Source organism: Mustela nivalis, assembly GCF_964662115.1.
Source record: "Mustela nivalis genome assembly, chromosome: 5".
Classification (NCBI taxonomy): Eukaryota; Metazoa; Chordata; class Mammalia; order Carnivora; family Mustelidae; genus Mustela; species Mustela nivalis.
The window spans coordinates 3,568,994-3,596,001 of NC_139024.1; the positions used below are offsets into that span (position 1 = coordinate 3,568,994).

Consider the following 27,008-nt stretch of genomic DNA (forward strand, 5'->3'; position numbering starts at 1 on the left):
CTCAAGCAAGATCTCCTGATCTTGGCGGACCGGTTAGTTTCACCGATAATTATATCTTTCTGCCTCAAACACCTTGTTGAAATATTTAGCGGTCGGAGAGCTGCACTGGGTTTTAATGTTTGATGGCAATTTGACCATTGATTTCCTGATCTTTGGTGTATGAGAGACGGTTGAATTTAACTGTGTATGTGTCCTACTCGGGACGACTTGGGAGAAATACATTATTTTCTTTCTGATCTGTAATTCCATGTGGAATGAACCAAATCCGTTCTCGTACCAATGAATAGTACCAATATCCGTTCTCAAACCAATGAAGACGGCACAGGCTGAGCTCTGGGAAGTGTCCCACTGGTTCTGGGGGCCCACACTTTCCACGGCCTTCTCTCCCAGGGCCAGGAGCTCTGTCTTCTGAGCCCACCGTGGAAGGAGAGAGAATACCTCTGTCACCACCTGCCTGCCCGCCACCCAGTCACTAAACAGCTTGGAGCAGAAAGGCTCATTGTTTCATCAATAATAATTGGTAATACAAAAACATGGATTGCCACACATCTCACCCTAATTTATAATTAACAGAATGTGGAGAAATCTTCTCTCGTCCTGGGTCAATGCTTAGTTAGATAACCTTACGCAGTGTGTGTATTTTCATGTCAGCGTTTCTAGTTATGGTCAGATGCCTAAAGACGGTGAATGCTGGAGAGAGAAAATCAGGAAATGCTTCTGTTCTTTATTTCTTTATTTATTCTAGATCGAATCCAGATGCTCCTATGTATGGAGCCACCGAAGCCGTGCTAGGGTCAGGGCAACTTCATGCTTTCCAAAGCATTCACCCTACAAAGTGACCAGCACCAGGGGAGATGAAAGGAGATTGTGTGCCCGACTTTCTCACGCACACACTGTCTAACCTTATCGTCATCACTTCCTCGGTGAGCTGTGCAGCCGTGAGCGGCCGCCTGAGGTCACGTCTGAGAGTTGCAGCCACCATGCCAGGACACTCGAATCCTCCCCTGGCTGGAAGAAATTTAAATAGAACGACAGTTTTCAAAGATAGGAAACTTAGAGAGTTTTTGCTTTTCTTCCCTTGGCACATGGCATAGCCTGAGGAAAGAGCACAGACTGCAAACAGATGTGCATTTACATTCTTCTACTCTGCTAACTGATGGTGGCCAAGTTATTTTACCTCACGTAATCTCATCTCCGTACTAGGAAAATAACTAAGTGATAATTTAGTGACTGGCACCTACTACGTGCTAGAAAGCCACGTACGGTTGCATACGGTGTGCATTGTGCAACCTGAATGTCTCTATAAAGATGCCCAGCCAAGGACCAGTTGCTTTGGGAAAGTATTAGAGTACAGGGTATTTTGATGTTTCTCAAATGAAAGAAATTGTTTTAATTCTAAAAGTAAAATAAGCCAGGAAACCTGGTACTCCCGGTTCAGGAAGGCTTGCCTGGGAGGGCGGGGCGGAGGGCGGGGCTGGGGGGGGTGGCCCAGTAGCAGAGGAACCCCGCCCAGCGGGGGCGGAGCTTCGAATGTTGTCTGTCTCCGCGGTAACGGCGGCCGCACTCCTGAGCCGCGCAGCCCAGGCGATGGCGGGGGGTCCGGAGCCCGAGCGTAAGTGCGCGCCCGGCGCTCTGTGTTTGCAGGCTGAGGTCTGTGGGACCTGCGGTTTGCCCAGGCCCCGAGGGGCTCCCAGCCCGGGGTGGAAAACGAAAGCCTTGCTGGGGCTGCCCCTCAGCCCCGGGTGCCCAGGGATGCGTCTGGGGACGCGGTGCCACCTCCGAAAGCCCGGGAGCCACACTCTGGGGAAGCAGGTCGTGTGCGCGCGTACGTGCCGCGTGTGTGCAGGTGTGCGTGCCGCGTGTGCGTGCAGGGTGCCGTGTGTGTGCGTGCAGGTGTGCGGGCCGTGTGTGTGCGTGCAGTTGTGCGGGCCGCGTGTGTGTGCAGGTGTGCGTGCCGCGTGTGCGTGCAGGTGTGCGTGCCGTGTGTGTGCGTGCAGGTGTGCGGGCCGTGTGTGTGCGTGCAGTTGTGCGTGCCGCGTGTGCGTGCAGGTGTGCGTGCCGCGTGTGCGTGCAGGTGTGCGGGCCGTGTGTGTGTGTGTGCAGGTGTGCGGGCCGTGTGTGTGCTTGCGCACGCGTGTGTTCTCTGCGAGGAGGAGAGCCGAAGGGGGAGACTTCCAGACGGTGGTCCGAGTGCGCTTTCCAAAAAGCCTCCCACGGAGGGCACCCTGGCGTCCTCCCCCAGCCGCCCACCACCGGACGGCCGTCGCGTTTATTTAGCTTCCGGTCCCCGAAGGCGAGGGTTACTGCTGTGATTCTAGGACCGGACCCCGAAGCCCTCGCTTTCCCGCCACACCGCGGCCTGAAAACGGGATCGTTGATCCCGAGGAATTTTGAATTGGGAGAAAGCTTGCTGCACGGAGTCGTAGAGTCTAAGTTATAACCATGTTGAAAGAAATTCCAGGGGCGCCGGGGTGGCTCAGTGGGTTAAAGCCTCTGCCTTTGGCTCGGGTCATGATCTCAGGGTCCTGGGATCGAGCCCCGCATCCGGCTGTCTGCTCAGCAGGGAGCCTGCTTCCCCCTCCCTCTCTGCCTGCCTCTCTGCCTGCTTGTGATCTGTGTCTGTCAAATGATTAAAAAATAAAATAAAAACAAAACAAACAAACAAAACCCCAGAAAACTCAAGCATGAGAAATTAAAAGAAAAGAAAGAAATAAAGAAATCCATTGTACTCCCTGCAGGGCATCGCGCCCTTCTACGCACCTGCCTTGGTGGGCTGGTGAGAGCAGGCGAGCAGGTAGCCTGGACTGACCCCCTCAGGCCAGAATGAAACCACCTGTGGCTCATTCTCCCCCGCGGCGAAGTGAGGGGTGCAGGGCACTCCTCTCCCGTGAGCTCCCGACCGTGGGTGGCGTCGGGTCCTCCAGCAGTGACTGCACTCACTGACTGTGTGCACGAGAACCCCGTTTTTATAAAGGCTCTACATGCCCACGTCTGTCCGGTCTCTGGGCGCGCGGTCTGACTTTCCAGGCGTGCTGTTTCCGCGGTTCCAAGTTCCTCTTGGCTTCCGGGGGGGCTTCCCTGCACGGTGAGGTCCACCTGGGGCCCTGCCAGTCGTCCAATGGCTCGGTTTTGCGCCCGATACTTGTTTCTGTCTGGCCCAGGGGTGCTCCGGCAGCGGGAGGTGGAGCCCGTGGGGGCCCGCAGACGCGGTGCTGCGTGCACCCAACGTCTGAGGCCCTTTTTGCCCCGCAAGCTCTGTGCGCGCGGTACTCAGCGTTCCAGAACTGCCCTGTAACCTCCATGTCTGTGTTCCAGAGTGGCTGCACCAGCTTGCATTCCCACCAACAGTGTAGGAGGCTCCCCTTTCTCCGCATCCTCGCCAGCATCTGTCATTCCCTGACTGGTTAATTTTAGCCGTTCTGACTGGTGTGAGGTGATATCTCATTGTGGTTTTGATTTGTATTTCCCTGATGCCCAGTGATGTGGAGCACTTTTTCATGTGTCTGTTGGCCATCTGGATGTCCACGCGGATGGAACTAGAGGGTATTATGCAGGGCCAAGTAAGTCAGAGAAAGACAGTTATCATATGATCTCCCTGATATGAGGAAGTTGAGAGGCAACGTGTGGGTTTGGGGGGTAGGAAAGGAATAAATGAAACAAGATGGGATTGGGAGGAAAACAAACCATAAAAGACTCTTAATCTCACAAAACAAATGAGGGTTGCCAGGGCGAGGGTTGTAGGGACAGGGTGGTTGGGTTGTGGACATTGGGGAAGGTCTGTGCTATAGTGAGTGCTGTGAAGTGTGTAAACCTGGCGATTCACAGAGCTGTACCCCTGGGGCTAGTAATACATTATATGTTAATAAAGAAGAATTAAAAAAAGAAAAAAAAAAAAGAACTGCCCTGTAAGATTTAAATCACAAGCTGTCTGCGTACCCTCGGGCAACCGTGTAACACGGTGGTTGGAAACAGAGAAGGGGCTCTTCTTATTTTGGTATTTCTTAGTAAGTACACCTCCCATAAGTTAAAAAATAGGAGGGAAAATGAGTTGCCAGATAAAACTCTTACAAGTAAATCGGGTGCAGAGCAAAGGTACGCCCCCCAGAGAGGCAGGGTGCAGGCCCCGCACCCCGGCTGTGCAGCGGCTGTGCAGTGGGCCGCGGGGAGATTTTCACAGTCTTCCAGCCTTTGGAGGCTATATTTTCTTTAATATGCACGTAAAGAAACCGGAGCCTCTCCTCTGTAATGTTAGGCGGTATCACTGCGTTCTTCCATTTGGAATCCTTGGTCTGGGGGGTGGGGGTGTCCTGTGCATGCCTCCCCCCCTCACTCCCCTCACTTCAGGCTATCCCTGAATTGTCAGGACTACTTAGCGATTTTCCTGCCTCTTCTGCTGGCGACTAACCCCCACCTCAGCATCACCACCCTCCAGCCCCGCCAGGCCTGGGAACCACCCTGCCTGCTGCGTTCTGTAGGGCAGGGGTCTGGGTTTGCTCTGCGGGGCCTTGCGAGGGTGCCGGCTGGGTACCTTCCTTTCTCATGACTCTGGGGCAGAATCTCCTCCAGGATCCCTCCGTGGCCGGCAGGACCCACTTCCTTGCGGGTGTAGGACTGAGCCCCTGTCCTTGCCGGCTGTCAGCTCCTGCATGCCTCTCCCCAGTCCCTGTCTGTAGGGCCTCCATCCAGAGCCCCCAACAGCCATGGAACCCTCCTCTCCCAGGGCATCTCTCTGACTCCCGCTCGGCCGCTTCTCCCTTCTGAGCGCAGCCAGAGAAGGTTCTCTGCTGGGAGGGACCCGTGGGATCAGATGGGCCCATCCAGGTAACTCTGGGAAATCTCTTCATTCTAAGGTCATAACTGTAACGAAATCTGCGAAGTCCCTTCCTCTGCAACATAGAATTGGGTGGACCCCTTAATCTGCTTCCCACGCCCAGCCCATCGAAGATAAGTCCTGTCAAGTGTGTTTTTCCTTCTCACTCTAGCACTGGAGATGTGTGCTTCTCCCCCGGCTGGTACATTTCCCCCATCAGGTAGCTCAGTCTCTACGGGGCTTTCAGATGCTGCTGAGGAGTCCTCTGAGGGATTCAGCAGTGTGGTACAGAGTAGAATTTGACCTTATTATTTAACATTCTAAAATATGAGCCTGGGTGGCTCACTTGGTTAAGCAACTGCCTTTGGCTCAGGTCATGATCCCAGGATCCTGGGATCAAGTCCCGAATCCAGCTGCTTGCTCAGCAGGGAGCCTGCGTCTCCCTCTCCCACTCCTACTCCCCTCACTTGTGTGCTCCTGCTCTCTTTCTGTGTCAAATAAATAAATAAATAAATAAATAAATAAATAAATAAAATCTTTAAAAAAATACTAATTTTAAAAATTTTAAAAATATGATTTCTTTTCCACATTTACTCATAACTAGCAAACTAGTTACTCTTGGTATTTTTATGGAGATGCCAATGTTAATAAAACAGTTTCTTCCCCTGAGAAAAAGTAGAAATCACAGGGGAAGGATATTACAGGGGGTAGCCAGTACAAAGCCAACCACAGAGTTCTGGAAAGAGAGCTTACAATCTTGAGAAAAGTTCTAAATATCCTACAGGTGATTAAAATGGGGGAGAGCCAAACAGCCAGAGGAAGAGGTTCTGCACAGACAGAAGGGGCCCCATGTGGATGCTTCAAGGGATTTAAACATCCAGCCTGGCCTGCCTGGTTCCCCAAGGCGCCGGGGCTCTCCTCTGGCTGTATGTGCCCCACAGGGCAAGGAGTCTGTGGGGCTAGGACTGGCTGCTCTTTTCTCTCAATTCTTGCCTCTAACACATACTAAGGATATTGCTAACTTAAGTCTGGAGGTGAGGGAAACAGTCCAAAAAGATGTTTAGCTTCTATGGGATTCCAAGTTTCCCCAAGACCACAAAACACAGGGAAGTGACTTGTAATAATTTTGACATTAAGGACCTACTGCTTCATCTTGGAAAAGATGAAACACCAGTAACTATACCTTGTGTTTAAAAATTTCAAATGCTAATGCTTGAAATATTTATTAACTTGAAACTAATCCCCCAAACCTATTACTATGTCTTATCAATATCTATTCAACATTGGTTTCACTTAAAACAAATTTGTTTCCAGATTATTTGGCAAAGAAGCACATTTCCCAATGAATTATTTCAACCTTTTCTGTTCTTTTTCTGTCAGATTGAGATGGAAGAACATGCAAATAACAAACAATGTTTTCAGCTAAAAAAAAAAAAAATTAAAATATTTGTGCCAGTATGGGAGCCCTGGTACATATTGTAAGAACTTAGGAAAGAGAAATGAAATCCAGAATCTCTAAATCTAGTAAAGCAAGTCTTGTTGTAATCTAAAGAAAAAAATTCTAAGTAGGAAAATGATTTTGCTCATTTTCTGGGGGTTTCAAATCCTTTTCAGAAATAAAATAAACAACTGAGCTGCCTCCTTCTCCCACTTTCCAAAGAGAATTGGAGTAACGTGCATGATGGTGGATTTTAGGCTTCACCTCAGCGAGGGCACAGTGCCCATTTCATTCTGGATATTTCTGTTAAGGATGTTTGTTGGATAAAAAATTAACATTTTTATCAGTAGATTTTTGAGTCACGCAGATTGCTCTCTGAAATGTGGGTGGGCCTCATTTAATCTGTTGAAAGCCTTAGTAGAATCAAGAAAGCCTTGGACATGAAGTGGGTATCCCACATGCTGAACGACCGTGCAGATTCTGGACTTGCCAGTGGGCATAACCAAGTGAGCCAAATCCTTATGACAAATCTATTTACATATTCTCTCTCTCTCTCTCTCCTATTGGTTTTGTCCTCTGGAGAAGCCCAACAAATACAACGTGTCTTCTTTAATGTTTGTGCTTTTGATTAATTATAATGATTAACTGTCTTCAAAAATGGTACTTTTAATATTTTAACATTTTATAAGTGGTTTCTTTGAAGTAAGAAGCTGATCAATAGGGATAAATTCTCAAGAATTCTACTGCCGGAAGTATTTGCTCTACTATCTGACCACACAGATGGGAAAGGTTCATTTGTCTGTTCATGGGACAATGCAAGGAGAGACTGTGCTCTGGGCTCGTCAGCATCCTGAGATGGGGAGAACTCAGAGATGGCTCAAGTTTCCCTGACCTCTGGTGTTGTACTTGGCAGTCCTGAAGACATTGAACATGATGAGAGAGTGCTCTGTGATTGCACTATGTCCCACAGTACCAGTGACCTCAAGACAAGAAACCTGCTGGGTGGGCCTGACCTAATCACATGAAGCTGGCCATGGAGGAGGCGTCAGAGGTCTGGGGCATGAGAAGTATGAGAAGGGGGACTCAGGGATGAGGAGATCCGTGTGTTCAGGTGTGAGGGCAGTCACTGGGAGCTTAGAGTGACCCCCACCAATAGCCAGGAAGTGGGGACATCTGTCCTACAATCTCAAGGAGTTGGATTCTGTCAACAACAGGAATGAACCCGGAAGCCAGTTTTCTCTGAAAGCTTCCAAGACCTCAATCAGGTCCACATTTTGGTATCTGTGTTGTAGTATCTTGAGTTGAGAACCCAACTCCTTCATGTTGGAGTTTGGACCTGCAGAATAGTGATCTGATACGTGAGTTTGAGGCTACGAAGTTAGTGATAATTTGCTACATAATAATAGAAGTGATTCTACTTCTTCATATTCTCCGGGCCTTTCTTTTCTTAGGTGAAAACAGAGGAAACCACGTATCCTGATTCATCATCATTACTTCAGACACGGATTGGTCAAGGAAATGGATTTGGATGGGGCTTGGGTCCCAGAAAGTCCTGCCCTGTGTTGGCCAGGCCCCTGTGGAATGAGAGAGATGATCTAGTGGTTTGGTTAAAGATGCTGTATTCAGGAATCAGTTCTGCCACTAGTTAGGTGTCTGGACCTGAGTGGGTCCCAGAACTCCTTCTCAGCTTCCCTTTCACAAAATGGGGACAAAACCAGTTACGGATGGAATCCTTAAAAGTACCAGAGAGACTGAGTAATGCGTGGTCTGTGGGAGTTCAGAATGGGCCCTTGAGGCCTCTAGTGGGCCTGCTTTACCACTCTGCTGCCAGTGCCCTTCCCAGCGCAGGTCACATGCTGGGGACAGAGAATCTGCTTATTTGTTCCTCCAGGGTTCTCTGGGAAGGTGACTCTGTGGGCTAGCTGCTCTGTGGCCCTCACAGTGCATGGCCAAAAAGAAATCTCCTTTCCCCATGTTGAAGTCTGGGCCAGTTCATGTTTTACCAGAAGCATTTCAGAAGGTGTCCCCTGTCCTAGAATCCTTTCTTAAAAATATATACCATTTATGGAGTGTCTGTTTCAGGCCATGGGCCTTTCTGACAAATGTGATTCCATTTAGCTGCCAATCAATCCTTTTGAGTAGGATGATTATCCTGATCTTGCAGAGGGAGAAACTATGATTCAGAGAGATTATGTAAGCTTTTTGAGATCACGTGGTCAGGAAACTGACTCAAAATTTCAGGTTTTACAGTTTCATGTCCTGTACCATGTGCCCTCCTAGACCCTACCACTGGGGCATATGAGAAGCAGGGCCCTTTGTGGAAGGAGCTGAGGTCCTCATCAACTTACTCCTTATCTTCCTACAAGTGGGGATGGGAGGAGAAGGGGTGCCTGGCTCGGCAGTCACTGAGGGGTTTGATCAGGGACTCTGAGTCATTTCAATATGAAGAGAGAAAGAAAAACATCTGTCTTTATTTCTAAGGGGTGAATGTCTCTAAGCACCATCATTAGGAATTATAATTACACTGTTAAACTTTCCTTTCAGAACTTTTGCTACTATGGTAAGAGACCCTGTGTTGAACCAAAAATCCCTTCCTCGTTCTTCCTGGCTTTGAAGGGCCCTGGACGGAGGACTGACTGACTGACTGACTTCCTTTCCTCCCTCCCTCTCGCCTTCTCTCTCTGACTCCCTTCCAGATTTTATTTTATTTTTAAGATTTTATTTATCAGAAAGAGAGAGAGAGCGAGCAAGCACAGGCAGACAGAATGGCAGGCAGAGGGAGAAGCAGGCTCCCTGCAGAGCAAGGAGGCCGATGCGGGACTCGATCCCAGGACGCTGGGATCATGACCTGAGCCGAAGGCAGCTGCTTAACCCACTGAGCTACCCAGGTGTCCCCCAGATTATATTTTTAAGTAATCTTCCCACCCAACATGGGGTTCGAAACTACAACCCCAAGATCAAGAGTTGCACGTTCTATGAACTGAGCAGGCCAGCCAGACATCCCTGCAAGCCCCTGGGCTTTCTGATCAGAGCTGCGTATCCTTGTATCCAGCGGCCCCCCGTTGGCTGCTAGGCCTGGCTTTTGTGTTGTTTTCTGTCTGTGTCTGTTGGTTCCTCCTCTGGGAATGGGATATGCAAGCTCAGCAAATGCACACAGCTGTTATCTTATTGTGGAACTAATATTTAGTAACCTTATTATCTCTTCTGACCAGTTTACGCGAGATGGAAGCACTGTGGGGTGCAAGGTGATAGGCCTTTATGCAATCTAACAAAGCTTTTGAACAAACTTCAGAAAGATCACAGAGATGACATCTATCTCTACACCTCTGGGCACTTGAATTCCAATAAGCTCTACAGGCCTCCTGAGACAATCCTCTATCACTGGCCCAATGCCAATAGACCAAAAGGGGAAAAGATCTTCAAAGTAGAGAAACCATCTGATAAGAAGATTGCAAAGATGAAAGATGCTTTGGCTTATTTTACCATCAATACAGCTCTGAGTCCAAAACATGTCCAGACCACACCACTATTCAGGTATCTGGACCCTCTGGAGCCTATTTCCCGCACTTCAGAAGAGGACTTCATTCCAAGGAAGGCTCCAGGAAAAGAGGCTTCTGCAGAACTGCGGAGAAGAGAAGAGCTGAGATTGCCAGAGATGAAGGTTCTCAAGTACAGAACAGTGGAGTCCAGCCGTCAGTGTGTGATGTCTCCCCCACCCAAGGATAAGTACCAGTACATCAGCTCCTACCTAGCTGGTATTACAAAGACAGACAAGTACAGAAAGTTCCTGTGCTTCCAAAAAGAAGTTCTTGCAAAACAAGATCTCATGAAGCACGATTTCACTGGGAGAAAGGCAGCGATATGCCATGAAAAGAAGTTGGAACAGGTGAGGAGGATGATTCTGCTGTACTGCGGTCACACTGCTGTAGTTCCTGGGGTCTAAATGTCATGGGTGGAGACCTGCATTCAGGCACCTCCTTTACATTTCCAGGTAGAAAAGAGTGCACCTAGCAGGTGCTGAGAACATCTGGCATGAGGTAGATGATAATAGGGGGAGGTAAAGGAAGGCTAAGTCTGGAAATGGGTCAGTTGGAGGGGACCTCATAAGCAGGGCGTCAGATACTGCCTGGCAGCTGGGGTATACAATGTTCATGGATAGCAGACTCATCTGAGGAGAGGTTTGCCTAACTCACTATGGAAGCATGTGCAGGGAGAGTGAGGTGGGAGTAGATGGTTAGGTAGATAGAGTCTTCCCAGAGTCACCCATGTCTGTGGAACATGGTTAGCATGATGGGAAGAGCTTTGGTGAACTCCCTGGGGGCTGTGAGTCATCCACAGGGACCACGGATGTGATGCAAGAGTGAAAATGCAGGAAGGGAAGAGAGAGCAGCATAGCTGAGAAATAACCAAACCTGATGAGGGTTTTGGCTGAGAGGACTAATGGAAAGAGGCAGACCCTGGGGATGTTGTGGATGCAGTGTCCTCGAGGACAGCATGTAAGGGAGTGAATGAAAAAAACGTAGATCAATGACTTTGACAACCATGCAGTCAGACCTTCTCAGCACTGCTCAGAGGGAATCAGATGCCCCTTGGTTTGCTACCTGGCTCTGCCTGGACCCAACTCTGGGGTGGTGGGAGCTGGGCTCTCTAATAGAAAGCTCCGTGGAAGTTCTTATTCCTCCACCTGAGAAGTTATTTGGAAAGGAAAATGAAGACATCCTGAAATGACGGGTTCTGTTTTTCTACCAGGAGCTCCAGAAAGTGTGCATATGTGAACCTCAGCAGTTCAACAGACTGCACATCTTTGGAGAAGTCTTTGAAGATATTTGCAATAGTTCTTTGATATTTGGTGACATCTTGAAAGAAGTCAAGGTAATAAAAAATGTTTATTTCCCACATAACCACTGAGAGCCACACATGATGTTCTGCACACAGAGTCTCAATTCTCCCAGAAATTCTGCCAAGCATTATGGCCTCCATCCTACAGATGATGAAAATCACTCACAGACTCAAAGTAATGTGCATATACACATTACATTACATCAATTACAAGAAGGCCATGGGAGTAAATAACCAGCTAGCTCACTCCTCAAGCCCACACCCCCCCCCACTAAAATCTCCCAATTATTTATAGGTTTTTCTAAATTGCACATATGTAACATTTAAATTTTATAAGTATTCATAATTATTTCATATACATTCTTATGGAATTATAAATCTGCTGTGATTTCATGATGAAAGTGACCTTCATATCAAAACTGAGTTGAAAAGAGGTTGCTTCCAGATCTAGTGTGCGTGTGTGTGTGTATTTGTTTATTTATTATGTTCAGTTACTCACTGTACAGTACATCATTAGTTTTTGAAGTAGGGTTTAGTGATTCATTAGTTAGGTATAACACCCAGTGAAGGGAGAGGAGTCAGAGAGGGAGACAAACCATGAGGGACTATGGACCCTGCGAAACACACTGAGGGTTTCAGAGAGGAAAGAGGTGGGGATAGGGGGTAAAAGAGTGATGGGTATTATGGAGATTGCTTCCAGATCTTGCAATTGCCTGAGTCCTGAAGACAAGGAATGCTTAAGAGCAGCCACACAGTAGCCTGTTCTCCAGAGAACGTCCCCATCCCTAGGGAGCTCCTCTCTCTAGTCCCTGTATGTGGGTCCTCATCCCGGAGCCCCCCAACGGCCATGGAACCAGTGAGTCCTGGCGGGTGGGCAGGACTCACTGAGCCTCTGTATGGCAGGAGATCACATGTTGTATGTGTGTCAGGGTATTTTAGGAAGCTATTCTGAGGTGATCAACAGTTCACGCTCAAATGTGCTTTGAAGTTGGTGCGATTTTATACACTTCATTGTGTGTTCTGTGGGTTATATATTGAAGGAACATTTTGTAGTTTTTAAAATGATCTAAACTGACACCCTTAACTTCCGTATTATTTGTCCCTGTGAAGAAACTTACACTGTGGTGATATAACACATTTTCAATGAATTTTTTGGTTGTTTTGGTACAGGATGAATATGAGCTGTACATGGCAATCCTTCTGCAGTCCCAGGCCACGTCCCAGGACAAGGTAACAGCCCATCCTCCAGGCGTCTGAATAGAGACTACTCCATTTCTTCCCGTTTCACGAGTAGGGGAAAGCATTCTGAATCCAAGAAGCCCCATTTGTGTCTCGAGAGCTGAAGGACACCGTGGGTAAAGAATTTCCCTCCTGCCCACGGGAGAGTGAGTGGTGGCATGGTAGGAGGCGTACACAGCTCCTGGGCTTTGCCGGCGTCTCTGGCCACCCATCCTCAGTGACCTCTCTGGCTCCTCCCTTCCGTAACCCCGTCCTCACCGGACTGTTTCCCCAGGCGTTGTCCCTCTCTTTTCTCCCTCTTGCCCTGGCTATGAGCTACACGTGCACACCCCTGCATTGCTGACTCCCAGCTCTGTGTATGTCACCCAGATATTTCCTGGGGGTTCTAGGTTATACTTGTTTCTAGCTTCCTGCTGGACATGAACACTTGGGTGTCCAGAGCGAGCAGATTGCAGACCTAAAAAATAGGGAGGTTTCCCAGAGTTACCTGGATGGGCCCATCTGATCCCACGGGTCCCTCCCAGCAGAGAACCTTCTCTGGCTGCGCTCAGAAGGGAGAAGCGGCCGAGCGGGAGTCAGAGAGATGCCCTGGGAGAGGAGGGTTCCATGGCTGTTGGGGGCTCTGGATGGAGGCCCTACAGACAGGGACTGGGGAGAGGCATGCAGGAGCTGACAGCCGGCAAGGACAGGGGCTCAGTCCTACACCTGCAAGGAAGTGGGTCCTGCCAGCCACGGAGGGATCCTGGGGGAGATTCTGCCCCAGAGCCGTGAGAAAGGAAGGAACCCAGCCGGCACCCTGATTTCAGCCCAGGGAGACCCTAGCAGGGCCCCGCAGAGCGAACCCAGACTCCTGCCCTACAGAACGTCGGCGATAGGTTTATGTTAAGCCACATAATGTATGGTAATTTGTTATAACAATGATATAAAATTTAGAAGATGTCCCATAAATACCTCAAAATAGAGTTTCCAACACCTTTTTTACGCTGTCCTTCATTGAACTTTAGCTACTGGAGTAGCTAAGTAGTAGTTGTCCTCATCTCCCCAGTGCCACTCGGTGGCCTGGATTACACGCCTTCCCTGCATGTCCCCCGAGAGGCAGCTGTGCGCGTCTGAGTAGTGTCCTCCAAAACACCGTATGCGCTTGGAAACTGTGAGTGTGACCTTCCTGCGAAATAGGGTCTGTGCAAACGTAATCAAGTGGGGATGAAGTCGTTGTGTGGGGGTGTTCCTAATCCAGTGACAGGAGTCCTGATGAGACAAGAGGAATTTGGACCCAGACACAGAAGCGGGAGGCAGAGTTGGGGGTGGGGTGTATGGGGACATGCTGACAATGTTCCCAAACCACTAAAGTAACCATGTCGAAACACTTTGGGAATGGAAGTGGCGCTCTGTCCGGAATTACCAGGGAGCAGGGGCTTTTGGTACCCTTAGGGAAAGCACGAAGAAGGCACTGTGATGACTAGCCACAGGGATTCCCCCTCCCCCAGCTCACAAGCCCTCGGACTCCCTCCAGGCTTGTGTTCACACGTGTGAAGGTTCCAGTAAGAAGAACAGAGCAGGAGTAACTTTCTCAGTCTTGAAAATGAAGAGTGACGCTGCTAAAACTACTCTTGACTTCTTGAATTCAATACATGTTAAACATCCTATCTTATACATTGGGAAGTATAGTTTCTTTGGATCTGAGAAAACTCACAGCATTACAAGGCCAGTTCTGATTTACTTCTTAATTCTTTTCCTCTGGAGTTATTTTATTTTTTTATTTTAATTCCAGTTAGCTAACATACAGTGTCATCTTCGTTTCAGGCGTACCAGAGAGTGATTCATCATTTCCACACACCACGAGGTGGTCCGCAGGACACACGTGCTCCTTAATCCCCATCCCTCCGTCTGCCATCCCCCCCCCCCCCGTCCTTCTGGGAACCATCCGCTCTCTGTAGTTATAAGTCTGTTTCTTGGATTATTGCTGTCTCTTGCCCCCTTTGATTTTTGTTTTGTTTCTTAAATTCCACAGGTGAGTGAGATCATAGGGTATTTGTCTTTCTCTGGCTGATTTTTTTCACTCAGCATTACACTCTCTAGCTCCATCCATGTAGGTGCAAATGTCAAGTTTTCCTTCTTTTTTATGGCTGAGTAATACTCCATTGTATATCCATACACCACGTCTTCTTTATCCATTTGTAAGTCTATGGACACTTGGGCTACTTCCATAATTTAGCTGTTGTAAGCAATGCTGCTGTAAACATTGGGGTGTATGTCTCTCTTTACATTAGTGTTTTGTATTCTTTGGGGAAATACCCAGTACCTCAATTACTGGATTGTAGTGTAGCTCTATTTTTAACCTTTCGCAGAATGTCTGAACTGTTTTCCAGCCTGGCTGCACCAGTTGACATTTCCATTGCTTTGGGTAGTATAGACATTTCAACAATATTTCCTCTTCCAACAGTGTAACAGCATGCCCCTTTCTCCACAAATCCACCAATATCTTGTTTCTTGTGTTGTTGACTTTAGCCATTCTGATAGCTGCGCGGCGATGATGTCATTATAGTTTTTATTTTGCATTTCCCTCAGGGTGAGTAGTGTGGACCATTTTTTCATGTCTCTTGGCCATCTATCTTGATGTCTTCTTTGGACAAATGTCATTCATTTCTTCTGCCCATTAAAAAAATTATTTATTTTAGAGAGAGAGAGTGCACGATCAGAAGGGGCAGAGGGAGAGAGAGAGAATCTCGAGGAGACTCCATGCTCAGTGTGGAGCACAATGTGGGCCTCAATCCCACAACTCTGAGATCACGACCTGAGCTGAAACCCAGAGTCAGATCCCTAACTGACTTCCCCACCCAGGCACTCCCTTTCTGCCCATTTTGAACGGGATTATTTGGTTTTTCGTGTGTTGAGCCTTGAGTTGAATTTTGAGTGTTGAGTTTAAGTTCTTTACATATTTTGGATACCAACCCCTCGTTCGATATGTCATTTGCAAGTATCTTCTCCTATTCCATAGGTTGTCTTTATTTTTGTTGATTGTTTCCTTCACTGTACAGAAGCTTTATTTGATATAGTACCAATAGTTTATTTTTGCTTTTATTTCCCTTGCTTCAGGAAACAGATCTAGGAGAATGTTGCTAAGGCCAGTGTCAGAGACCTTACTGCCTATGCTCTCTTCTAGGACTTTTATGACTTCAGGTCTCATATTAAGGCCTTTAATCCGTTTCTCCTAAAGATTTTATTTATTTATTTGATATATATAGAGAGAGACAGCTTGAAAGGGAACACAAGCGGGGGGAGAGCGAGAGGGAGAAGCAGGTTACCCACTGAGCAGGGAGCCCAACACGGGTCTCCATCCCAGGACCCTGGGATCATGACCCGTGTCAAAGGAAAACGCTTAACCAACTGAGCCACCCAGGTGCCCTTCTTAATCCATTTTGAGCTTATTTTTGTATATGGTGTAAGAAAGTGTTCCAGTTTCCTTTTTTCTCAATGTAGCTGTCCAGTTTTCCCAACACTGTTTATTGAAGAGATTATCCTTTTCCTTTGGCTATTCTTTCCTGCTTTGTCAAAGATTAATCAACCATATAATTGTGGGTTCATTTCTGGGCTTTCTGTTGTTCTATTGAGCTATGTGTCTATTTTTGTGCCAATACTAGACTGTTTAGATTACTACAGCTTTGTAATATAACTTGAAATCTGGAATTGTGATACCTCCAGCTTTGCTTTTCTTTTTCAAGACTGATTTGGCAATTGGGGTTCTTGTGATTTCATATAAATTTTAGGATTTTAAAAATTCTAGTTCTGTGGAAAATGTTGTTGGTATTTTGGTAGGGTTTGTATTAAATCTGTAGATTGCTTTGGGTAGTATAGACATTTCAACAATATTTCCTCTTCCAATCCATGCGCATGGAATCTCTTTCCATTTCTTTGTGTCCTTTTCAATTTCTTTCATCAATATTTTAGTTTTCAGAGTACAGGTCTTTTATCTCTTTGGTTAAGTTTATTCTTGGTGTCTTATTATTTTTGGTGCAATTGTAAATAGGCTTGTCTTCTTAGTTTTTCTGCTGCTTCATCATTAGCATATAGAAATACAACAGATTTCTGCACATCGATTTTGTATCCTGAAACTTTATAGAATTCCTTTATCTGTTCTAGTAGTTTTTTGGTGATCTTTAGGGTTTTCTTTATAGAGTATCATGGCATCTACAAATAGTGAGTCTTACTTCTCCAGTTTGGATACTATTTATTTATTTATTTATTTGTTTGTTTTTTTTGTTGTTTCATTGTTGTGGCTAGGAATTCTAGTTCTATTTTGAATAAAAGTGGTGAGAGTAGACATCCTTATCTTGTTACTGACATTAGAGGGGAAGCTCTCAGTTTTTCCCTGATGAGTATGATGTTTGGTATATATATATTTATATATGGCCTTCATTATGTTGAGGTTTGTTTCCTATAAACCTACTTGAGGGCTTTTATCATGAATGGATGTTACACTTTGTCAAATGCTTTTTTCCTGCATCTATTGAAATGATCCCATGGTTTTTACCCTTTTATTGATTTGATGTTTCACATTGATTTGCAAATATTGAACTACACTTGCATATTGGGAGTAAATCCCTCTTGATTGTGGTGAATGATTTTTAAAATGTATTGTTGGATTTGGTTTGCTAGCATTTTGTTGAGGATTTTTAAAAAAGATTTTATGTATTTATCTGTCAGAGAGAGAGGGAGAGAAATGCGTGGGGTTGGGGGAGGAGCAGAGGGAGAAGCAGCTCCCGGGTGAGCAAGGTGTCGCATGTGGGACTCTATCCCAGGACCTTGGGATCATGACCTGAGCTGAAGGCAGACACTTAACCAACTAAGCCACTAGGTGTCCCTGTTGAGTATTTCTACATTTATGTTTATCAACCATACTGGACTGTAGGTATTTTTTGTTTGTTTTGTTTTGTTTTTGGTGGCATCTTTATCTTTTTTGGGTATCAGGGTAATGTTGGCCTCATAGAATGAATTTGGAAGTTTTCCCCCCGCTTTCATTTTTTTGGAATGGTTTGAGAAATAGTATTAACTCTTCTTGAAAAGTCTGGTAGAATTCAGCTATGAAGCCAACCGATCTTGGATTTTGGTTTGTTGAGGGTTTTTTGATTACTGATTCCATCTCCTTTCTGGAACATAGTCTATTCAATTTTTCTATTTCTTCCTGCTTCAGCTTCAGTAGGTTATATGTTGCTTGGAATTTGTCCATTTCTTTTAGGTTGTCTGATTTGTTGGCATATGGTTTTTCACAATAGTCTCTTGTAATTGTTTGTATTGCTGTGATATTGGTAGTTCTTCCTCCTTTCTCATTTGTAATTTTACTTACTTACTTATTTATTTTTACAGATTTATTTGTTTTGAGAGAGGGAGAAAGAGAATTTTGAGCAGATTTCCCTGAGCACAAAGCCCAACATGAGGCTCAATCTCACAACTCTGAGATCATGACCTGAGCCAAAATCAAGAGCTGGAGGCTTAAAAAAAAAACAAAATAAAGAGAAGAAAAGAGAAAATCAAAGAAAAAGGGGGCACCTCGGTGGCTCAGTTGGTTGAGCGCCTATCTTTGGCTCAGGTCATGATCCCAGTGTCCTGGGATCAAACCACAAGTCAGGCTCCCTGTTCTTCAGGGTGTCTGCTTCTCCCTCTGCTCCTCTCCCCCAACTTGTTCTCGTAATCTCACTCTGACTCTTTCTCAAATAAATGGGTAAAATCTTAAAAAAAAAAAAAAAAAGAATTGGGGGCTTAACTAACAGAGCCACCCAGGCATCCTATATAGTTTTATTTAACAATTTTTGTTAGCTTATTTTTTTTTCAAAGTACCAGCTCCTGATTTCATTGATTTGTTCTACCCTTCCTTCCTTCCTTCCTTCCTTCCTTCCTTCCTTCCTTTCTCTTTCTTTCTTTCTCTTTCTATATCATTTATTTCTGATCTAATCTTTATTATTTCTTTTTTCTCCTCCTCCTCCTTCCTCTTCTTCTTCTTCTTCTTCTTTTGTTTTGTTTATTGCTCTTTTTCTAGCTCCCTTAGGTATAAGGTTAGGTTGTTTATTTGAGATTTTTTTTTTTTTTTTTTTGCCTTTGGTGGTAGGCCTGTATTGCTATAAACTTCCCCCTTAGAAGAGCTTTTGCTGCCTCCCAGAGGTTTTGGACCATGTGTTTTTTTTTTATTTTCAGTTGTTCCCATGTACTTTTTTTGGATTTCTTCTTTGATTTCTTGGTTAACCTATTAATTGTTTAGTAGCATGTTATTTAACATCCTTTTATTTGTAGTCTTTCCATATTTTTTTCTTGTGTTTGATTTCTAGTTTCAGTGCATTGTGATCAGAAAAGCTGCATAGCATGACTTGGATCTCTTTGACCTGTTAATACTGTTTCTGTGGCCCAATATGTGATCCATTCTGGAGAATGTTCCATGTACACCTGAGAAGAACGTGTATTTTGATGTTGTAGGGTAGAATGTTAAAATATATATCTCTTAAATCTTCCTGGACCAATGTGACACTCAATGCCATTGTTTTCTTGCTGATTGTCTGATTGAATGATCTGTCCATTGATGTAAGTGGAGTGTTAAAGTCCCCTACTATTATTGTATTACTATCAATTAATTCCCTTATGTTCATTAGTAACTGCTTTATGTATTTGCATGCTCCCATGTTGGGTGCATAAATATTTAGAGTTGTTATATCTTCTTATTAGATTACCCCTTTTGTTACTATATATGGTTCTTCTTTGTCTCTTGTTCCAGTCTTTGTTTTACAATCTATATTGTCTGGGGTACACGGCTGGCTCAGTCAGTTGAGCAGCTGCCTTCAGGTCAGGTCATGATCCCAGGGTGCTGGGATCGAGCCCCACATTGGGCTCCCTGCTAGATGGCAGCCTGCTTCTCCCTCTCCCTGACACTCTGCCTACTTGTACTCTCTATCTCTCTGTCAAATAAATAAATAAAATCTTTAAAATATATATTGCTACTCCAGCTTTATTTTGATACTCATTTGCATGATAAATATTCCTCCATCCCCTCACTTTCAATCTGCAGGTTTCTTTAGGTCTGAAATGAGTCTCCTGTAGGCAGCGTATAGATGGGTCTTGTTTTTTATCCATTCTGTCATCCTGTGTCTTTTGCTTGGAGTATTCAGTCTGCTTACATTCAAAGTAATTATTGATAGATATGTATATATTGTCATTTTGTTACTTATTTTGTCTTTGTTTTTGAAGTTTTTTTTCTGATCCTTTCTTCTTTCATAATTTGTTGGTTTTCTTAGTGTTACATTTGGATTTTGTTATTCTTTGTATATCTATTACTGGTTTTTGATTTGTGGTTACCATTAGGTTTGCATATAAATCTACATACAGCAGTCTATATTAACTTGATTATTGTTTAAGCTTGAACACGTTCTTTAGTCCTCTCCTTCCCACATTTTAGGTATATGGTGTCATAATTTATATCCTTTTATTTTGTGAATTCCGTGACTGACTTTTTATAGAAATGTTTGTTTGTACTGCTTTTGTGTTTCCAACCTTTGGTACTGTCACTTTTGGTCTTTTCTTTATACTCAAAATATCCCTTTAAATATTTCTTGTAGGGCTGGTTTAGTTGTGAACCCCTTTAGTTTTTATTTGTCTGGGAAACTCTTTATTTTTTTTTTTAATTTTATTTATTTATTTGAAAGAGAGAGATTACAAGTAGGCAGAGAGGCAGACAGAGAGAGAGGAGGAAGCAGGCTCCCTGCTGAGCAGAGAGCCCGATGCGGGACTCGATCCCAGGACCCTGAGATCATGACCTGAGCTGAAGGCAGTGGTTTAACCCACTGAGCCATCCAGGCGCCCCTGTCTGGGAAACTCTTTATCTCTCCTTCTATTCTGAATTTTAGCCTTGCTGAATAGAGTATTCTTAGCTACAGATTTTCCCCATTCAGCACTTTAAATATTTCATGCCACCCTTTTCTGGCTTGCAAAGTTTCTACAGAAAAATCCACTGATAGCCTTGTAGGGTTTCCCCTATATGTAACTGTCTATATATGTCTTTAAAAATTTTTTTTATTATATTTTATTTATTTATTTGACAGACAGAGATCACAAGTAGGCAGAGAGGCAGGCAGAGAGAGAGAGGGAAGCAGGCTCCCTGCAGAACAGAAAGCCCGATGTCGGGCTCGATCCCAGGACCCTGGTATCATGACCTGAGCCAAAGGCAGAGGCTTTAACCCACTGAGGCACCCAGGCGCCCCTGTCTACATATGTCTTAATGCTTTAAATTTTTTTTCTTTATCACTACATTTTACCAACTTAATTACAATATGTCTTGGTGTGGATATCCTTTTTAAAAATTTTTTAAAGATTTTATTTATTTATTTGACAGGCAGAGATCACAAGTGGGAGAGGCAGGCAGAGAGAGAGAGGAAGAAGCGGGCTCCCTGTTGAGCAGAGAGCCTAATGTGGGGCTCAATCCCAGGACCCTGGGATCATGACCTGAGCTGAAGGCAGAGGCTTTAACCCACTGAGCCACCTAGGCACCCCTCCTTTTTAAATTAAAAAAAAATTCTTAAAAAATTTAATTTTGTTGGGTGTTCTCTCTGCCTAATGGATCTTAATGTCTCTTTCCCTTTCCAGAATAGGGAAATTTTTAGCTATTTCTACAAATAAATTTTATGTCCCCTTTTCTCTCTCTTGCTTCTGGGATCCCTATAATATGATTGTTATTATGTTTGATGGAGTCACTGAGTTCCCTAAGTCTATTCTTGTTTTGCATAAGTCTTTTTACTCTCTTTTGTTCAGCTTGATTACTTTCCTTCACTCTGTCTTCTATTGTTTTCTCAAGTCCAGTGAATATCTTTATGATCATTACTTTAAATACTCCTTCAGGATTGTTACTTACATCTGTATCTTATTTTTTTTATTTTATTTTTTTAAAGATTTTATTTATTTATTTGACAGAGAGAAATCACAAGTAGACGGAGAGGCAGGCAGAGAGAGAGAGAGGGAAGCAGGCTCCCTGCCAAGCAGAGAGCCCGATGCGGGACTCGATCCCAGGACCCTGAGATCATGACCTGAGGCGAAGGCAGCGGCTTAACCCACTGAGCCACCCAGGCGCCCCACATCTGTATCTTAGATCTCTGACTGTGGCCTTATCCTGTTCTTTCAATCTGGACAAACTCTTCCCATTTTGTCTTCTCTTTTGTCTTGTCATTTTGTCTATTCCTGTTTCTCTGTGTTAGAAAAGTCAGCTACATCTCCCTGTTCTTGAGGTTAATGGCCTTATGAAGAAGAGTCCTGTAGTGCCCTGTCATGTACTGTGCCCTATTCCACAGGGCCTGGCACTTCAGGGAGTGTCTCCAATGTGGGCTGCATGCACTCTGCTGCTTTTTCCTGGCCACTTTATCCTTTAGGACAGTTATCTGCAGAGGCTCTCTTTGCCTATTGTGGGCAGTGTTTTGTCCCTTGCCTGAATGTGGTGCACTTTAACTAAGCGTATTCCGCTTTTGAAATAAGACTTGTCACCACTACCATTGGCACTGAGGCCCTGGAAAACTCCCAGATTGGGAGATACGGTGTTGGCAGGGGTTTAGGCTATTCTTCTGGGACAGGAGATCTCCTTTACTAGGACCATGGCAGATGTGGCTGGGATAGTGGGTTCCACTGAGCAGAGCTTGGTATAAGCAAGTTAGGTAGAGAGTGTCCAAGTGGTACTGGTTCCTGAAGGTGGCCCTGTGCTTATGCTGAGGGTTGTAAAGGAAATGGTGCTTGTCAGTTCCTTTGTTCCCAGAGGGGTCTCTCTGTGAACACGTCCTCTCTAGGACATACTCCAAGATGAGCAAATAACCTCCCCACTATGTGCTCCAGGCACTCTTTGGATTGCTGTTTCCATTCTGTATCTCTGCTGCTTGCCCTGCCTTGTCTCCTGGAGTAGCCCCAATGACCTTGGAGCTCTCCCTGAACCAGGCGCACTGACCTTTAAAACTCTAGGCTTTAAGCCCTACTAGTTGCAAGAACTCATGAAATTCAGCCCCTCTTGTTTCCAAGCCAATTGGTATGGGGATTTGTGTTCCCCCTTGTGGGTTACCCTATGTGCTAGTCTGTCTCTCACCCTTATTGGAGACTGTAGCACTCTCCTCATTACATTGGCCACCACCCATTTCTCTCCCAAACCACGTCTCCACACTTCCTGCCTTCCTTGATGTGGGCTTTTGTCTACCTTTAGTTGTGGAGTTTGTTCGGCCGGTCTTCAGCTCAATTTCTGGGGGGGTATTTACGGATTTGATAGTTAGCCAGTTGTATTTGAGGGATGAAGTGAGCCTGGTGTCCTCCTACTTCATTGCCATCTTCCCCATCTCTGATTTACTCCTTAATCCAAACGTGCATGTTTTGAGCTTTTCATGCTGCAGAAAAATAAACTTTTGTTTGACAGGAATAAACAAAGCCTCCAGTTGGGGGTCTACCATATTTCTTGGGTTTTGAGGTTGAGTCCAAAAGGAGCATACATGCCTTCATCCCAATCAAATATCAGCATGAAAACTCCCTGGCCAACAGGGTGTCAGACCCCTCTTTCTGTTTCTGGAAATGTGGCAACCTATCACTTAATGAAGCAGAGATCTTTGTTCCTCCACATTTGAGTTCAGCATTGCTTTATATCCATGTAGAATAATCAAATTAAATGGTTTCTCATCAATTTAGAAATAATTCTGGTGCTCATGATAAGATACTTGGAACAATTTATTTAGCATTTCTTTTTCCCACCCAAACCCACAGTGAACTCCTACCACTTTTTAACTTTCTTAAGAAAATAAAATCTTAAAAAACAATATTTTACCGAGATCTTTATATGACTAGTTATCCCTCCTCCAATATTTTCTCCTCCCTTTCATCCTATTTGCCTATTTTACCTAGAATTTCTGTTTGACACAGGATATTTTGAATACAATTAATAACAAAAAGGGAAAATGTTCACCTTTCCTGCGTGTGTCTTACTCATTATGACCTTGTAATTCCTAGACTCTGCTGGCTAATGCCAAGGGGCTGGAGAGGAGACCAGTGAAGACTGCAGATGTCACCCAGGCCAAGGAGGAACTGAGGGCGATGGTCGCAGCCACCAAAGCAGCCATGGAGCATAATGACAAGTAAGAGTTAACAGTCTGATTTGATTCATGTTGAGATTATATTATTTTATAATATGGCCAAGGAGGAACTGAGGGCGATGGTCGCAGCCACCAAAGCAGCCATGGAGCATAATGACAAGTAAGAGTTAACAGTCTGATTTGATTCATGTTGAGATTATATTATTTTATAATATTTTAAAACCATGTGACAAGCATATATATTTACATTTTTTTCTGCACTGTTGGGGAAGGTGCTTTGCCTGTACTAATTCCCTGTCATCTGGCCTCTTTCATAAGCCATTACATCTGTTGCTAGGAAATTCAACAAAATCTGGTGTTTGTATGAGAAGGAGAGGGTGGTTTGGGATGGCCTCTGAAGACATCTTCTCTTTGTTTAAGATTGGGATTTGTCACCTGCTTTGTATAAGCAGGTGACACTGCTACAAAGTCAACATACCTTTCATGAATGATCTTATTATGTTTTTAACTTTAAAAAAATCTTTTAATTTTTCTGTGTAGTCTTTCAGATGAAATCACAACTGGATAGGGCATATATTTTATAGAGGATTTAAAGAAGATTGAAGCAGAGCCAACACACCCAAAATATCATTAAGAAAACAAAATAAGAAACAAAAGCCCAAAAGACACAACCATGCTTTCAGGATAAGTAGAAGACAAAAAAACCACCAAACTTCAAAATACTTGTAATTAGAATAATACACATCAAATGCCAGTGAATCATTATCTGCTGTCTTTCTGCAAACCTTGGTGAGAACAAGGGAGGTGGGGGAAGAGAGAAGAATGGAGCTGGTTGAAGGCCTATCATGTTCTAAAATTAGTGCCGGAGGGTGAGAGAGAGAGAGAGAGAGAGAGAGAGAGAGAGAGAGAGGAAGAAGTGGGTCGGGAACAGAGAGAGGAGGGAGAGAGAAAGAGGGGGACGGGGAAGTCCTGAGAGAGGGGGAGGGGTGGAGAAGGTGAAGGAGAGGTGGAAAGGGGAGGGAAGGGAGAGGAAGAGAGAGAGAGGGGTGGGGGCGAGGAAGGGAGGGAGAGCAGCTTTCCTAAATAAGACCACAGAGTTTACTGGTCTATCAGAGCGCTCACTTAAATGGAAAGGACTTTGAAGTGAGCATAGAAGCAAGGAACACTGCTGAAATGATAATGATATGGTGGGAAGAGCTTTAAAAGGAAGTGATCAGCATTCTTTAGAGCTGTGCATTGAAGAGAAAAAGAAGGAAGGGAGCGGAATTTAGAATCCCATAAAAGAAAAAAATTGAAGGATACATGACCCTTTCACTACTGTTCTTTCTTTCCTAAAAAAAAAAAAAAAAAAAAAAAAAAAAAGTTGTCCAGTAAAAGATCAAAATAAAACGCACTAAAATAGGAATAAAAGCATACTTTGCTATTCTGACAAAAATGTGTCCTCTTGAATTAGGAACCTCACACACTCCCCAAACTGCTATCCCTGCCCATGAAAAATGCAGATTTGCAAATGATCCCTGTCTGCACAAGCAACTGTTTCTTGATAAAATGAGGACCAGGCAATTGAACTGATGAAAACCCCTACCATCCAACGACAACAACAGTTGGAGAAGAAAACTGTACCACAGCACACCAAACTTAGTGAAATAGTCTTAAAAGAACATTTTGAGCTGTGAAAATGACCTTGAGGTAGAAATGTAAACACTAAGCATAGCAATGAAAAAGAAGACATGAAGCAGGATTTGACCACTGAGGAAAGATTGTTGAAAAAGTGAAAATTATGTCAGATATCCAGACAAAATTATGACACACCCAAGGAGGGATAGTCTTTTGTGACAAACAAAAAACCAGTCAGAGAATGAAGATGAGATAACAAAAGAAATAAGAAGAGAGAGGAAAAACGGAAAACTGGTTAAAATGGAACACAGGCAAAGAAGATCCAATTTACATATAACTGAAGTCTCAGAAGAAAAAGAAAAAGCAATGGAATAAAACATAGTATTTAAAGCTATAACGTGTTTAACACTTCTGGAAACTAAATGCCCTGACTCTGCATATTGACAAGGCTGTTACCATTCTTATTAATTCATTTAATTTCAAATTCCTAAAATTATGAGTCAGAATACTTTTCTATTTCTTTTCATCTCTGATAAAATGAACTAATGTCTGTGAAGCTATTTAACCATTAGGCCCCTGTAGATTGGAAGCATCGACTCATTTGTGGTGCTGATATTTTTAACAAAATCACAGGATTTCTCTGTACAAGAGATATGTAGATACATATTAGACTCCCTTTTCCCATCCCACAATGTATTAGACATTAGACAGCTGATTTAGTTTTTGTTTTGTTTTGTTTTAACCTGGGAGAGGATACAAAGAGATTATAGATGTTTTCATTTCCTTCTTTTAAAATGTCTTTTATTTTATTTTTAGTGTAAAAATAGTGGGATTTGTGAATTGTATCTGTGGGAGGAAATCACCCGGGCCAGGGAACAGGCAGTGTGCATTCTAGCTGCAGTCATATGTCTTCACTGCCCCTTATCTCTTGTCCATCTCAGAGTGTAAATTCTAGTTTCTTTGCCTCCTTGCTGTGTAGAATTTCCAGTAACAAAATAATATCCATAAACACTATACGAAATCATTTGTTTTATATTAACCAGCTTTTTCAACTAGTGGTTTACACAATCTGCATAAGAAAGTATTCTTTTGTTTATTTAGTTTGACTGACTGAGGCTTTCATTTTATATAGGGCTTCAAAGAACCTTTTTTGATAGAAACTGAGATCACTTTTTGTTTCTCAATTTTTTATAAAGATTTTATTTATTTATTTGACAGAGATCACAAGTAGGCAGAGAGACAGGCAGAGAGAGAGAGGGAAGCAGACTCCCTGCCGAGCAAAGAGCCTGATGTGGGGCTTGATCCTAGAACTCTGGGATCATGACCTGAGCTGAAGGCAGAGGCTTTAACCCACTGAGCCACCCAGGTGCCCCTGTTTCTCAATTTTTAAGAAAGACTTATGGCATAAAATAGGGAAGAAAGGTATGAATGGAGTCCTGATGTTTTACTGCTTTTTTTTTTTTTTTTATCACCAAACCTGTAGACTCAGAAGTGAACTCGAGAGGGAGCAAACACTGCTGCAATCTGCTAAGGAAAAATCAGGCAAGTAGTTGTGGGACGTGTCCTTCTGACGGCTGCGTGAAGGCTCTCCATGTCCTTGTCTGTGACTGTCTGCAATTTACGGTTGCCGGCTATTATTCGTTTGAAAGTTTTTATCTTTTTTTCTTTTTTTTTCAGAGAGCTTATTAAATTTTATTTGCGTACTTTTTTCCATCAAGTTCTGTAGAAATCCAGCAAGTTCTCATTTAATCTGAAGAGGTTAAATTAAGTACTTTAAAGGTGCAGGAGACTTTTCATCTCTGTAATCTGTCCTGTCAGGTGTGGAGACTATGACTGCTGTTGCTGGTGCTTTGTGCACCTTCGGTTTTTAGTTTCTCTGGACATGGACACCACATCCTTCTTCTCTAAGATCTTTGTGGTTTTTAGCAGAATAACGAGTTTAGTCAAGACCTCCTGTAGAAAGAATTATGTCACGTTTTGA

At 44.1% G+C, this 27,008-nt stretch overlaps 1 protein-coding gene across 1 annotated transcript; it reads left to right on the plus strand.

The window, feature by feature from the left end:
• Window positions 1-1,538: 1,538 nt before the first annotated feature.
• Window positions 1,539-27,008, plus strand: LOC309865185 (uncharacterized protein C6orf118; the record flags this gene model as incomplete). Its single annotated transcript, XM_082731364.1, has 7 exons — window positions 1,539-1,612; window positions 9,461-10,134; window positions 10,998-11,120; window positions 12,258-12,317; window positions 23,328-23,452; window positions 26,511-26,569; window positions 26,899-27,008. The coding sequence occupies exons 1-7, from the start codon at window positions 1,588-1,590 to the stop codon at window positions 27,006-27,008; spliced, it is 1,176 nt and encodes a 391-aa protein (XP_082587490.1). The 5' UTR covers window positions 1,539-1,587.